Source organism: Amblyomma mixtum, chromosome 3, assembly GCF_055824585.1.
Source record: "Amblyomma mixtum isolate Tamu chromosome 3, ASM5582458v1, whole genome shotgun sequence".
NCBI lineage: Eukaryota > Metazoa > Arthropoda > Arachnida > Ixodida > Ixodidae > Amblyomma > Amblyomma mixtum.
The window spans coordinates 96,822,143-96,837,007 of record NC_143014.1 but is presented as its reverse complement, the minus strand read 5'-3'; the positions used below and the strand labels follow the sequence as shown (position 1 = coordinate 96,837,007).

Below are 14,865 nucleotides of genomic sequence, written 5' to 3'. Positions count from 1 at the left end.
CCATTCTGATAGAGGAGACAGAAGGTGGATAATGGCACATACTTGCTCCCAGCACTGCGGCAGAAGCTCGGCTTCAACTCGTTCATGGCCCAAGCACTGAGCCACTGAAACAAGCCCAGCCAATATGATCCTGCGTTGTGCATCATCAGGACGCTTTGTGAGGTTAAATAAGAGGTTCAACAACGCATCACGTTCCGTTGCATCTGGGTGCAGGTTGATTGTTGCCAACAGCAAGGGAACCAGCTCCTGCAATATGCAGAAAGCAGGAAAGGCACAGAACAAAACTAACAACTTCTGCAATGAACAGCTCTGAGCATAAGTTAAACTTTCACTGCAGCAAAGACAAAGAAGTATTAGTAAATGTACAAGCGCCCACAAAAGTTATCAAAATACGGAAGCCATGAAAAAGCTTTACCCTACCATTGCCTGGCAGCATGAGCAAATATTGATCAAGGCACAGTGCAGGTTGTGCAGGTAAGCACCGAGTGCGCCCTTCACTTCATGGTTGCATACTTAAGAAAATTTAACTTTTTCATGGTTTCAGTGCTCTGAATACTTCTACGAACACCTGTACAACTAAATTATGAGTGCAATGTGTCAGTGACCATGTTGCTTACTGTGTCACTAAACGGTCACACATTTTAGTACTGCAAAGGCTGTGCACCAAAAGCGCTAGCTGCTGAGGCACAGGAAGCACAAGCACTCTCACCCAGAAATGCAGGCAAAAGTATGCAGCACCCTTCAATCAAGGTATTCAATCACAACCTGTTGACTACACAGTGGCAGGCATTTGGTCTGCAATTTATTCCAATATGGCAGTCATTGTTTGTGAGAAAAACTTGGAAAAGTCAATTTCAGTCATCGATTTTTGAATGAACATGAGATCCACAGTGCTCAAACTTCAAAAACAAAATAATAAGCTTTGGTAATATTTACCAGAGTACAAAACAGCAATATGGTAAAAAGACACAGCTTTACCCCTTTAATGTGGCCTCACAAGCTCAAATGGCAGTGCTGCAAACCAGACTACATACAATTTTGAACCTCTAGGCCAGAGCAAATTTTCCTTTTGATATATTCGACAAACGCAGCTGTTCATGGCTGAAACTGCAGCACATAATAACAAAAGGTGCAGAGAAGGCGATAAAGAATAAGCATTTGTTCTCTCTCACTTTTTTCATGCTGCAGTCCCAATCACGAACTAACACAAACAATTTTTATCAAACACCGCCGGTTTATTGTGCAGCCGCCAATGGAAGGTAAGTAATCTCTTGAAAAAAATACCTGGCACCGATTGTGCCAATTTAAGTTTTATTCTGCTTTCAAGATCATAATGATAATGCTAGACCAGGTGAATAAAGAAGTTATACGCAGCATGCCATGTGCCGAAATGCACTTCTGAAAATAAAATGCACAACTGCCACAAATAAGTACTTATTTAGTGATAACCACCAGACGCATTGAAAAAAATAATGTGCGATAACTGCAAATAAATGAACCCTTACCCCATGGCAAAAAAGATCCAATCACTTCACTCAATACGCTGAAGCGACAATAGAAACAACAATGCTTACTTCTCGCTTTGCCAGAAGAACATTGGGTACAATATGTGGAAGACAGCGGGCAAGCATCAAAACCACCTCCTTGCCGGATGAAGCTACTGTGGTCACATCCTTTGCAAGACGTGAGTCAGACAGCTCACAGTGATGTTGGCACACATTCATAAGGGCCTCATGGAATGCTTGGGGTGTTTTCCTGCAAAGAACGGACAACAAGCCCAAGATATACAAAACACAGCCAGCACTACATTTACTGCACATTGGTAGCAGTAAACATCGATAAGCTGTTCTCTAAGTCTTTACATAGAGGCACTGCATTGCCTTCACCTTGTAAAGAATAGGGAAAATTTGAAATTAAGCCACTTACCTCAGAAAAATCCTCAAAACTATCAAAAACACTTCTTGCATGTAATTTCACTGTATCTAAATGAATATAATGAGAGGAAGAAGTTTGAGCCTTCAGGAAGTGAAGAAAAAAATTACAGTCGATTTGCGTAGTTAGGCCAAATGCGAATTATACCCCTGTCACACGGGCAATCTTAATGCCCATTGAGTCAATGGCAAATGAAATTTTCGAGGGCCATCCAGACGCTCTGCTGCCACACGGCAAATTTCAATGATCATTGTGCGAGTAGTGAGCATGCGATTTGACATATGGCACTAGGGGTAGCAACATTTAAAGAAAACAATATGAAGTAAAGCTGAGCAAAACGAGCCAAATGTTGGAGTAAGTGCTATTTTAATTGAAACTTTTTTTTTAAAAATCTCTTCTAATACTTCTAGGCACAACCTAGAGACAGCAATGGTGGGGCGATGATGGGCAGCAACGTGCACTTTGTTTCAGAAGCATTCACTTTTCGCCAGCAAAGCATCCACAGATCAGTGACCATCTTTGTTGTGTTCATATCCACTATCGATGCAGCATTTGCAGTGCACTTCTTGGTCTCAGCTGTCACAAAGTGTGCTAAGAGGCAGTGGAACGCCACGACGCCTCACAAGAACAGCATTGATTTGTTTACACCTGACCGCCAGCCATTCTGCAGAGCTGTCATTTTACTACCGAATAAAAATTAGTATGAACTGGTTAACGTAGTCTAAAATTTTGCCATTAAATGAAAAAGATATTTTTGTTTAGTTTGAGTTTTTTCAAAGTATGGTGAAAGCGAGGCTTTCCTCAATGGTCCTTGAGATTCCAATGGCCATTTGCAAACCTCCATTGAGTCTATGCCCATCGAGTTGAAAACCGCTGTGTGGCACTGGCCGATCCCCATTGAGTTCGATGTCCATTGACTCAGTGGGCATTAGGTTGCGCTAGAGCTTAAAGTCTTCAGGTCAAGGTTCAGAAAGGAGCAAATGCTTGTCGGAATAACAGAAACAGTATCTCTGTCAGACTGCATATTTGTGGCTCGGCATGAAGCATACATCAAAAGCATAAGTGGCATGCAAAGTCAAAAAAAGAGGCTAGCCTTTGAACAATTAAAGGGCCTTCATCCTGCTCCGAGGGTCTGAGTAAAAAAAAACTGCTTCTTCAACAGTGGTTCTTGTATTGAGAGTTCAAGACATGTGACATCTAAACAGCTTCAGCGCAACACATGACATTCATTTATCACTCTGAAGCCTCTGCACGTAGAAAACAACATTTCAAAAAGTTGTAGCTGGTGGGCATTTTAAGTATCTCGCCTCCTACTTATTCCTACTTGCCCTGTAATTGTGAGACGCTGCAAATGAAGACTGCAATCAAAGCAAGCAATCAAAATAAAGACTGAAAAAAACCAGCTGCTGCATGTTGCAAAAGCCTACAAAAGAAGGAAGCTTATTCCATGTTTGACAAGCAAGGCCAGTAAAAGAAAATTTATTACCTTCTACTTTTGGGAGCCTCCAATCCTACTGACTTCGTGGCATTCTCGCTTTCATATGGAGCTGTGTTGTGTTCCCTTCCATCAGGCAATGGGTCAGCAGTGCACACTGAATGGCATAGAGTGATGTGCTCCTCTGATGAGTCACCCTTCTCTTCTGGCACCTTCTTGTGTGGCGAGCCACGAGCAACAGCTGGAGTTGGTGTGCAGGGTTCTACAGCATCTGACAATGTGTCTGCCACCATCTCCAGAGGCAAATCAGGCTTGAAGGACACCTGAGCTCGCGAGCTGCACACAAAAAACATAGCCCAATGCAACCATTGACTGAAAAATACCACAGGCAGGCAAGCGGCTTTTATAGAAATGAACAAGTGGCATTGGCAGTGAGATGCGAATATATGAGCAAGCCCCCTCAATCCGGTAGTGTGGATAGGCAGCTAGTGGCGCTCATGAAAATGTATTCACCGGCGGTTAGCTTTATATAGAAGGGCTACTGCAGTGAATGAGTAATAAACCACTCAAAAATGTTTGTTTTACACACAAAAAAAAGTGAAGAATTATCAAGTACCATGTAAGAGAAGTGCTAACTGTCAACAAGGGAGTGGCATGCAACCACATAACCTGTTTCGTAATTTGCTCAATGGGTTTGCACCGCATCTGCAGGCCTGGTATTTCTGTTGGGCCACATTTGCCAAATGACACTTTCGTTTTTACATGAAAGGAATATACTTGTGCAAAAACGGGAGGAAGAAAAGAGATGTGACTACAGGAAAGAGCACAAACTTCCAACTGGTTTTTACAGTGACAGCTGTTAAAGGGCTGTTCCTTGGGTTTTGCGTAGTTGTAGTAGCAGTAGCAGTGGTAGCAGTGGTAGCAATTATACCAGCAGCAACAGCAGCAGCAGCAGTAGTAGTAGTAGTAGTAGTAGTAGTAGTAGTGCTTAACTGGAGGGTGGTAGCCATGAGAACCATCCGGAGGGTTGTTACCATGGAAGGAGGAGGAGGGTTATCACGGAATGAGGAAGGTATGGCAAGAGGGGAGGATAGTGAAGTCAGAGGGTAGTAGCTGAAATATGGAGTCGAGCCCAAATATATTGAACCTGAACATTTCAAATTATTGGCTTTATCAAACACACAGATTATCCCTTGAACATCCTGTGTAAATGTATAGGAAAGTCGTGCTCTATAGACCAGAATATGATACTCTTCCAACGGGACTGGATTGTGCGTACTCTCAAACCCAGGCAACAGGCGCCATCTTCCGCCGTGCTGCCAAAATGCTACAAAATGCCTTTGTGCCATGCACAACAAGCGACCTTTGTAACCTCTCAGAGTGCTTAAACATGTCCATGTCATCCTCCTGGAAGTACAAAAAGTCATTTGGGCACCACTGCATTGTCTATGCATACATTAACAGCCAGAGGAAAAGAAGCAGCTGGGTGGTGGAGCGCTCTATGCGATGTGCGCAACAAGTGTCGAGAGTTCTGCTGCTGCAGTGTTCAGCCTGCATTGTTTCCCATCAGGCGTTAAAAATGCCAACCTGCATCAAATATGAATTGCTGCGGTGCACAGAACAAAATACGAGGCAGGTACAAAAGCATGAGTAAGTACTGTGTTTGAAACAGTCGACCTAACTGCGTGGCCATCGCAATACGTTTAGCTTCAGTGGCCGTGTTATAAGAACGTGCTGGTATGCTCAGAGAATTTGGGACGGAGTGAATAGACGTCTCCTTTGTGGAGTTGGAAGCCTGTTTTCTTGCTACCAGTAGCTCTGCCGCTCTTCTCCCTGCGGAGGTTGTGTGAGCTGCAACGGTGCTTGTGCAGCCCGAAGCTACAGCGTTGATTTCCAGTGTTTACTTGTTAGCAACATCGATTTATCTGGCCGCGCTGAAATAGTACAGCGGCTTACAGTATGACCAATAGAATCTAATGAACTTGGCAAGATCCTTCATGAGCCCATTTTAATTGCTGAAATCTGCTGGCATTTGTAGCTCGAGTGCTCAAGTGCTATTAAGCAGGTAACGCTTCGTCAGGGTACCCTGAATTATCGTATACCCTGGATTTCGGAATATCGCGGCTACGCACGTTTGTAATTCATAGCTCGCAGCAAGTGCCAGCCTCGGAGGGTTTGATGAGTGGCTTGAAAACACCATATCAGACCTGCTATCTGTACACATATTCCCGTATTACCGTGCAAAGGGGAGGCCACAGATGAACAGTTCGTAGCAATGCTCACTGCGTTACTGAACACTGCATCATCATTCGTTTTGTTTCATGGGGGTTTGAAACAACATCACCAACCGTACACTGAAATTTCAGAATATAAATAACAGTTCTGTACCCAGGTTTTGCTGCTTAAATATAAGACTATATCATGAGATAATGCAAAAAAAAAAGTAAGAACTGCAACAAATTTACTCACAATAACATCTTGTCAAGGTCTGCTGTTAGTACAAGGTTTTCTTGGTTGGCCTTCTCAAGCTGTGTATTTAAGCAATTCACTTGCGCCTCCTAAGAGGAGGAAAAAGAAAGGAAGGAAGTTTTTTTTTTTAATACGGCTAAAGCTGGCAAGATCCACAACAAATACCCAGAGCTCCACCTAGGAGGCTCACTTGAGCGATTCTACACAGGGTCAAATTATTATTGCGCGAACAAATGTAGGGGTGTGAAGTAAATAAATATTTCACAAAACATTTCTACACAGCAGTGGGTTCTTCAAAGTCTGAAAATTTCAACATAGTTCCTGAACATAACGAAGTAAATCTTCACGACCACACAGAGTTAATAAAGTTTAAAACTGACATAATGCCAACATGGCCTTATAAAATAGGAATAACCACACGTACGAAAGAAGGCAACAGTCACTGAAACCAAAGAGCACAAGGGAATGCATTTTTTTTTTTTGAGTTTGTGGTGTTGATCAATGATAACTTAATAGTGTAGCTATTTTATTGCTGCAAGATAACTGATTAGAAAGCAGAAAAAAAAAAAACATGCCATCGCAGGGATCCGAATACACAACCTATGAATTTCATCCGGTGCTTTCGGGGGTATTTATGTTGAATGTAATTTATGTTGCTGAGTGCAATTGAGAGCATTCACCAGCACCATCATCGTACATAACGGCAGATGCAGTACGTCCTGTATTACCGAGGGTGTCACATGGGACATGATTGAACGGGGAGGGCAGAAGCTGAGCGAGAATCCTCTTATGCTACCTATGGCACCAAGACTGGCAGAACCGAGGCCCTCGTTAAACTATTAAGCAAACAAGGGAAGGAAATAAGGTGCTCTCTATGACACACACTCGGTGACTGTTGGCTTCCTTCGAATGTGTGTTATAACGAGCCCCTCATTTCCTTCCCTTGTCTGCTCAAAAAATAACGGCAGACAGCCTCACCATGTCAGTAAATCAAATAATATGCCACACAACAAAATGGTACAGGATTTAGAACATACGCTAAAGTATTATGTCCAATAGCAACAACTCTTGCCAGATATAAAGAGAGACAGAAGAAGCCCGATGCTCGAAAATATTGATGAGGAAAGACGGCAGAGCTCACCAGAATAGTCTTTTCAGCAGCAAGAGCTTGCAAACTGCTCACAAGGTCTTCCTGCTTATCTGAATCTTCAAACTCAGTCTGCACTCCACACTCTGCAACGTCACAGCAAAGTCTGGAATGCCTGTTATAACTGCGGTACAGCTGCACGAGATCAGGCGGCTTCGGAATATTCAGCCCTACGTCATCCCAGTCCTCAAAGTCCTGAAAGCATGCCAACAATCCATTGCAGCACCCCAGTCTTACTGAAAGGAGAACAAATCGCTACAAAACAGAACTCTTCACTCAGACTTTTAAGCACAAAAATATTACAAACAAGACCTGCAATCAACGTTACATGCACTCAAAAATTTAACTGTGCTACAGAATGCAGACATAACACTCCATGCATAGTCTGTAGTGTGAAGGGGGTTTAATTTACAATGACAAAACCACCATCTGTCTGCCAGTAAGTTGGGAAGGCTTTTCACCTTCACTAGAATGTGTTGTTGGTCATATTCTCATATATATGCTTGTCAACCAGTCGCACATCTTTACTGAAACTTCTCAGAAGTATTTTTTCTTGGGAAACCTTGCTTCAAGCAATTAAAGAGGATAGCATTGCACATCTATTAATGCAAGGTAAGAATGTGAAGCACCTTGACTAATTTTTTCCAGTTTCCCAGACACTACTTACCTACAAGATGTCTGAAAACCTGGTTTGCTATAAAAGCAGTTTATCCTGACAGGGCGACCAATGTCAGAACCTCCTTTTTAACACTGCCCAAGCACATATGTAGGGGTGTGCGAATAGCAGTTTTTTAGTTCAAAGAAAATTCGAAGTGAATAGTGATTTTCCTCGAATAATTTTGAAGCGAATAGTTTGAATAGTAATTCTGGCACTAAAAAGAGGCTGAATGACAGTCAGAATCGCAAGAAAAGATGCCAGTCGTAGACGGATGTGATCATTTCGTTCTACTAAAGTTCGGCAGTAACGTTTTACGTCCGCAGCCTCTCCGATGCCGAGTGTTAACGGCAGTAGCCTTCCACACGTGTGCAATAAGCTTGGCGTTATCACGCACTAAGGGTGCCCTTCCCACTGACTTAATTATACACTTCGACGACATCGAATCCCTGCGCTGCCGCTGAATTTTTCATTGCTTCAGGGGTAATATGATGGCTTGCTTCAATGCTGCCGAGAATGGTAGCCCATGTTCGGTACGCATGATTTTTCACATGACTGGATAAAGTGACAGCACAGTAGGGCTGCATGTTTGTCTTTGCATCTGTCCTATCAGATAATCTCTTCCGCAGCTCTCCTGAACAAAAAAAAGGAGGAGGGGGGGGGGGGGGGGGGGGTCAAACCCCCCTCTGAAGTAAATATGGTGTGGAGTTTAATCGAACTCAACTCGCAATCCGATGAACGCGGCCAAGCGATGCCCGCATTCGAATACCTGCGGCGTCTGAGCTTGTCGATAACGTCACCGCCAGCCAGAATACAGGGCCTGTTCTGAAAGTAGTAGGACTGGTTTTTTCTAGGGCAAACGAGCGGATGAGAGGCAGTCTGCACAAGCAGGATCGGTGAAGGGGGATATCGGGAACGCTGGGAAAAATCGGCAGTCGGCTCTCGGCCGTTGAAGAGAGCAGGTCGCTTGTACTGTGAACCCCTGTTGAAACGCCTCGTCACGCAGAATCATGGAGTGTTTACTGGATCAGCGATACGCGATCAAATTTTATGTAAGGTTTGGTAAAACGGGCAAAGAGACTCACGACATGATTAAGGGAACAGGGTAGGCAAAAATTTTGAAAAAATTGCTTTTTTGTTTTTTCGATATTTGGAATTCCCAATCTTTCCTCCACGATTCCCAATGGGTCACTTGCGTGTGCAAGAATTATTTACCCCGGATATTGACCTTTTCCGAAACCTAAGTGGTGACCGACCACGCCTCTTTTCACATCTATGCGAGATCTGTACAAGGTCAATTGATCTGTAAAAAAAATGAAAAAAAAACAGCCCATTTTCTCCATGTTTAGCAGAATAGCTACTGCTCGTCTAGCAACAGCAATAAATACCTAGCGTTTCGTTTTTAGCCAAAACAATCCTCAGACGCTGCCGGTATCTCTTGTGACGCTCGTTTTGTTTCTCTCTCGGCTTGCTTTCAGAGTCAAAATCGGTTTTTTATTGCTTTGAGGCTACCTTCTAAGCGTTCATGATATGATGAAGACGAAGAAGTTATTTCAGAACCGTTGCTTTCAAGGGAATCAGCATATGTTCATTCCTCATGGCACCAAGTCCCCGCAACGCAATCCGACGCTGGACTCAGCGGCCGCCGCGTCCGCGTCTTCTTCAAAGCTGTCGAACTTGGCAGCACACATGGATGACCTAACACAAGTTTCTGTGACCGTGGCTATGCTCTGATTGACACTGACATGCTGTCGAGTGCCATCGTTGAAAGCTGTGCGTGTAAAGTGTGCGCTGAGCAGCTGCTCGAAAACACAACACTAAGAGCTGGCATTGCTTGCACTTACTCTCTCATCTGCGTAAGGTGCTCTTCTTCACATCAATTCCAGACGTCAAAAAAGACAACGTCTGGCCTCTATAAAGTCAACACGAGGATTGTGTACGCCTTACGATGCATAAAAAAAGGTGCAGCTGCTGGGAGCGACGACTTTACCTTGAATACAGGGTTGCACAGCTGGTTACAAAAGAGGCCCAAAAAGCAAGGCAGCAAATGAAAAAGAGAAAGATTGACTCTGGAGGTGACTACGAGGCTGCTGGTTATTGATCTGATACATCCGCATGCATTTATAGCATGCAGGGTTGGAATAAAGCGCTTTTAGTTACTTCAAAGCTGCTTATCTCGAAATGTCGATTTCCACAACGTTTGCCCCTTTTTCTCTGGAACCACAGAAGCTAGAAACATCATTTTTTGCCAACATTATTGCAGCATAGGGGGCAATCTACTGAACTATAATTATAAAATTTAGTTAAAGAGATTTTGTTTCACAAGCTTTTCATTGGCCGTTTTGGCCTAAAAAATGAGTAGGTTCACTAAAAATAAGAACAAAAAAAAATCATCTTCCTATTACAAAAAATTCTGGTTCAGTAAAGAGAACATGGGAAGCTAATTTCAATGATACCAATATGATTGTTCTAACCTTAACAGATCCTGAGAAACTGGGTCACAAACATAGGCTAAAATACATGGGAGGTATAGGGCCTACCCTGTCCCCTTAAGGAGGCCTGCGGTGATGCTGCCATGGGTAGTTTAGGCGTTTTTGAGTGGCACAAACTGTTCTGAGAAGGTAGGGAAAGAGTGGTAGATGATGACCGCTCCAGACACCCTTCAACCAGCAAGACCAACTAAAATGTGTCACAAGGAAAAAATTTACTGAACAGTGATCGTAGGATGAGTATCAGAATGGTTGTTGATGACTTGAGCATTCCTCAAACCCAAGTTTTTGACATTGTGACAGAAAACTCAGCCATGAGGAAAGTGTGCGTGAAGGTGGTGCCGCGAGTGTTGTCAGAGGAGCAAAAGGCCAACCGGAAAGCAATCTACCAGGATCTTCTCCATCATGTGAATGAGGACCCCAATTTTTCGGACAATGTAGTGACCTCTGACGAGACATGGGTGTCCGAATACGACCCGGAGAGCAAGCGGCAGAGCTCAGAATGGCACACCCCTTCTTCCCCACACCCCAAGAAAGCGCGAATGAGCAAATCCAAGCAAAAGTCCATGCTCATTTGCTTTTTTTGATCGACATGGAGTCATTCACAAGGAGTTCGTACCACCCAGACAAACAGTTAATGCAGTTTTTTTACGTGGAAGCCCTCAAAAGACTGCGAAAATGCATTGTTCGTGTCTGCCCAGCCATCGCCAGCTACACCTTGACAACACACCGAGCCACAAAGCGTTCCGCATAGTGGAGTATCTTGCCCACAACAAGGTGGCAACACTGCCTCAGCCCCCCTACAGCCCCAACTTGGCCCTGCCAGACTTTTTTCTATTCCCGAGAATAAAATCGACGCTCAAGGGGAAGCATCATGGATCAGTAGAGGCGGTTCAACAGGCCGTGACGTGACAGCTAAACAGTATTATAGTCCAGGCGTTCCTGGAGGTGTACGAAAACTACAAAACTCATTGGGAGCAGTGTGTAGATGCAAAAGGGTGCTACTTTGAAAAATTGTAATCGTTTGTAGTGTTCTCATGATTAATTTTTTTTTTTTTTAAATGAGTCCTACTACATTCAGAACAAACCCTGTATATAAAGGGTTCGCAGACAATAAATTGAGGTTTCTTGGTTTGGAGCTTAGACGACTGTCTGCTGTGTTCTTCCTTCAGTGCATCTGCCTCCCCACTGTGGCAGCAACGCGACTTATGGCAGCAACTACCTTAGTGTGGAGGCTCGAAGACGGCCAGAACGCAAAACCTTCCGCAATAGCGCTTCGACCTTGCCTTTCTTTAGTTTGTAACTGGTTCGCGTCTCGACCTGGCTGCAATTTGCATATTGACTGGCCCTCGAGCTTTGAAAGCGCGATAAAAAATAGCCATCTATGCGGCAATACTCAAAACCAAACCACACAAAGCAAGCGGGCAAGCGTCTTAGAAACACTGTTTGCACGAGACGAATACTTCGAAATTTCGAATACTGAAAATTCAGGTCGAAGCGAATATCGAATACCGTGTGTGGGAATCCTGGCTTTCCGCCGTTGCCTTTGCGCGGCTGTGCCGGCTTCCTGCGTTGTTTCTCCTCTTTCCCTTGCTCCCGCCTCAGGCGGTGGAGAGGCGGCTGGGTGACTAATCACTGTCATTTAGCCACAGCTCCGCCCCGGCTCCCCAAGGGCCTTTGCCATTGGCGCCTTTTGGCGGGAATCGGGACCCGTTTTGGCGGCCGCGCATCCCGCGACCGTCCGAGCGGGGCCCAGAGAGAGGGATCCCTCCGAGACAGCGTAAGGTGCGTACGCAACTGTTTTGTCCGTGCCGGCCTTTGCCGTTCGGACCAGTGCATACTCGAGCTCGCCCGCACGTGTCCTCTGACCTGCAGCGGCTCGAGCCTGTCCAGCGGGGTCCAGCGACCTCCGACAGGCGTACATTGCGTTGTTTGCCCACTCTCTCTCGCAACCGGCCCAACGGTCGACACGAGAGAGAGATCACAGCACTGCCGCGGGGACATTCTCCTGCAGCGGCGTGCTAGCGGCGCACATTGCTCGAGTCGCTTCGTGCGCGCAGCGGAGCCTTGCTCCTCGCGCGCCCCCGGGACGGGGTGACGATTGAGTGCGTGTGTACTGCTGAAGGACGACGTGAATAAACGTCTCCTTTGTGAACTTGGAGGCCTATTTCTTGGCGGCGAATCGCTCTCCTCCCAGCGGAGGTTGAGTGCACCGCATCGGTGTCCCAGTGTGTGTGTGGTGACGGCTGATCGGGGCCCTTGGCTCGCGCGAAGCTCGAACCCGCGGTGGGTGGTGGCCTGTGTCCACTTAGAAACCCACAACTGGCGCCCAACGTGATAAGTCATTGGCGCTTACGCCTTTGATGACAAATTAGCCGAGCAGGTCGCCTTGCCGATCACGCTTGCGCACCATGTCTACCCCCAGCGGGGCACTCGGTAGCTACATGTCGGCTCCCTACGGAGTTGTAGCGTCGTTTAATCCGCTGGCTGCTGTTCCTTCGAATAGCCAGACACCGTGGTTGGCCGCGGCCCCCATTGGGGTTTACGGCGACACAACCCAAAATGTCGACCACGCGGCTCCCATTGGAGCTGTATCGGAAGCACCCTGCGGTGCATCCGCTGGTCACATGCCTCAGCTGTGCACGCTTTCCGCCCAGTGCGAAAGCAGTTCGTGTCACGCTGCCGCAACCGGCAGTTTCGAACAGCAGCAGCCGTGCCCCGCGAGCAGTCAATTCTGCTCTGGGAACGGCGAGGCGCTGGCCCGGTTCCCTGCGGAAACCGCGCCGCTCAACGAACTAGGAGCCTTGCCTCCCTCGTTCGTGCAGCCCGCCCAAACCTCCACTGAGGCCGGGGCGCAGGCGCTGCTAGCCAGTGCTGCCCAGATGATCCAGTCGTTGTCAGGGGCTGTTGGGACACTTTTGGCCACGCCGAAGTTGTCTCACCCCGCGGTCAAGTTGCCCATGCCAACATACCGCGGGTATGATGACCTACTCAGTGCCCGGGATTTCCTTGAGTCCCTCACCCATTATCAGAGAACTATGGGTCTTACTGAGCAGGTGGTGCTTGCACACATCATCCCCGCAGCGCTGACTGACACGGCAGCTCGGTGGCATCGGCTTTCCGGCAACCGGGCAGCGACTCTCGAGGAGTTCCGTGCAGCCTTCCTGCGCGAATTCCTGCCCGCTGACTACGAGCGTAGGATGCGGCGAGAGCTGGAGCTCCGTACTCAGGCTCCGGATGAGTCGCTGCAAGAGTATGTTCGTGCGATGGAAGACCTTTTCTCAATCGCCGAGCCCAGAGCCTCGAACGAGGAGCGTGTCGAAAGGACGATCAGGCAGGCACATCCGACCTTTTCGGCTTACCTGCGCGGCGGCCGATTCCGAGATTTGGAGGAGCTGGCCGCCGAGGCAAAGCGCATTCAAGGCGACATTCTCGCCGCGCGCGCCTATCGTCCGCCACCGCCGGCAAGCGAGGCCCTTGAGCCACGTTGTGCATGGAGAGGGGCCTTGCCCTTACCCAACCGGCGACCACCCGCACAACCTGCCTTTGCAGCTGTTAGCGGGCAAAACGAGGCATGGGAGTTGAGCGACAGAGCTCTCGATCCCTACTCGTACGGGAGACGGGCAGCCTGCGCTGCACCGTTTTCTGAAGCGCGTGCTGAGGGGCGCCAAGCGCTCCAACGCACAGCGGAGGGGGAAACCCGACTCGGCCGACCCTTTGGTCGTGCAGCGGGCGGACCCAGGCAGGGAGAGGCGCCATTGTCCCGCGACCAAGCTCGCGGCGGTGTGCGCTGCTTCCGCTGCCAAGAGAGGGGCCACTTAGCAAGAGAATGCACCGTAGCCAGGCCTCCTGCGAGGCAGGGAAACGGCGGCGGGGGGTCGGTCGTAAAGGGACCACCGGCCCAATCTCTGCTAACTCCCTCTGCGTACAGAGCAAGCTGCCTTGCTAATGCGCACGCGCCGTTTATTCCGGTCACCATTGCTGGCCGCGAATTTTCGGCGTTACTGGATACGGGAGCCAGCGCTTCCTTGTTCGGTGAAGAGGTGTTGTCCCACTTGCAAAATCACTCTGTGCGCTTGCGGGACTGCCGTACGGCATTCAACCTTGCGAAAGGCGTAGCCCATTCGGCTGGCGCCGCGAGGCTGACTGTCAGGTGGGGAGAGCGGACGAGACGCACGCGTTTAATCCATCTCCCAGGGCTCAGTGTGCCCATGATTCTCGGACGGGACTTTCTCCTGAAAACCGGGATCGTGGTGGACATTGCGAATGGCGGCTATCGCGACGGACCATTTTCCCAGCTTAAGCCGTGCATTAGCCCACCGGCGTCAGTATCTGCCTGCGCAGTGAAGGCGTTCGGTGAGTGCCACGCTCAGTGGACAGGGCCACGCCCTTGTGTCGAGCGTTCCGTCGTTCAGCCTCCCCATTGGGACCGAGCGGCGCGGCACGACCAGGCACCACATCCGCTGGCCGCCAGTGCGGTAACATTGGATGACACACAGAAGGCTCGTTTGACAGCGCTATTGCGTCAGTACGATGAGCTCTTCACGGATCAACCTGGCTGTACCATGTTAGTGAGCCACAAGATCCACACTGGAGACGCGCTTCCTTTGAAGTGCAACCCTAGACCCGTCAGCCTTGCGAAAAGGCAGGTGATTGATGGGTTGCTGGATGAGATGCTGTCGGCGGACATTATCCGCCGCTCGTCCAGCGCCTGGGCGTCTCCGGTGGTGGTGGTGCC

The 14,865-nt window shown here is 47.7% G+C and overlaps 1 protein-coding gene across 7 annotated transcripts in view; it reads right to left on the bottom strand.

The window, feature by feature from the left end:
• Window positions 1-14,865, bottom strand: part of LOC149351063 (RAB11-binding protein RELCH homolog) — a 131,755-nt gene that overhangs the window by 82,238 nt on the left and 34,652 nt on the right. For all 7 annotated transcript variants that reach the window (XR_016290499.1, XM_089580261.1, XM_089580260.1 and 4 more), the window contains exons 5-9: window positions 6,978-7,178; window positions 5,837-5,925; window positions 3,419-3,703; window positions 1,575-1,755; window positions 43-246 (exon numbers count right to left, since the gene is read on the bottom strand). Coding sequence is in view for 6 of the 7 variants with exons in the window: in XM_089580261.1 (XP_089436387.1) it covers window positions 43-246; window positions 1,575-1,755; window positions 3,419-3,703; window positions 5,837-5,925; window positions 6,978-7,178 (960 nt within the window). In the remaining variant the exon portion in view is untranslated. The remainder of the gene's footprint in view (window positions 1-42; window positions 247-1,574; window positions 1,756-3,418; window positions 3,704-5,836; window positions 5,926-6,977; window positions 7,179-14,865) is intronic.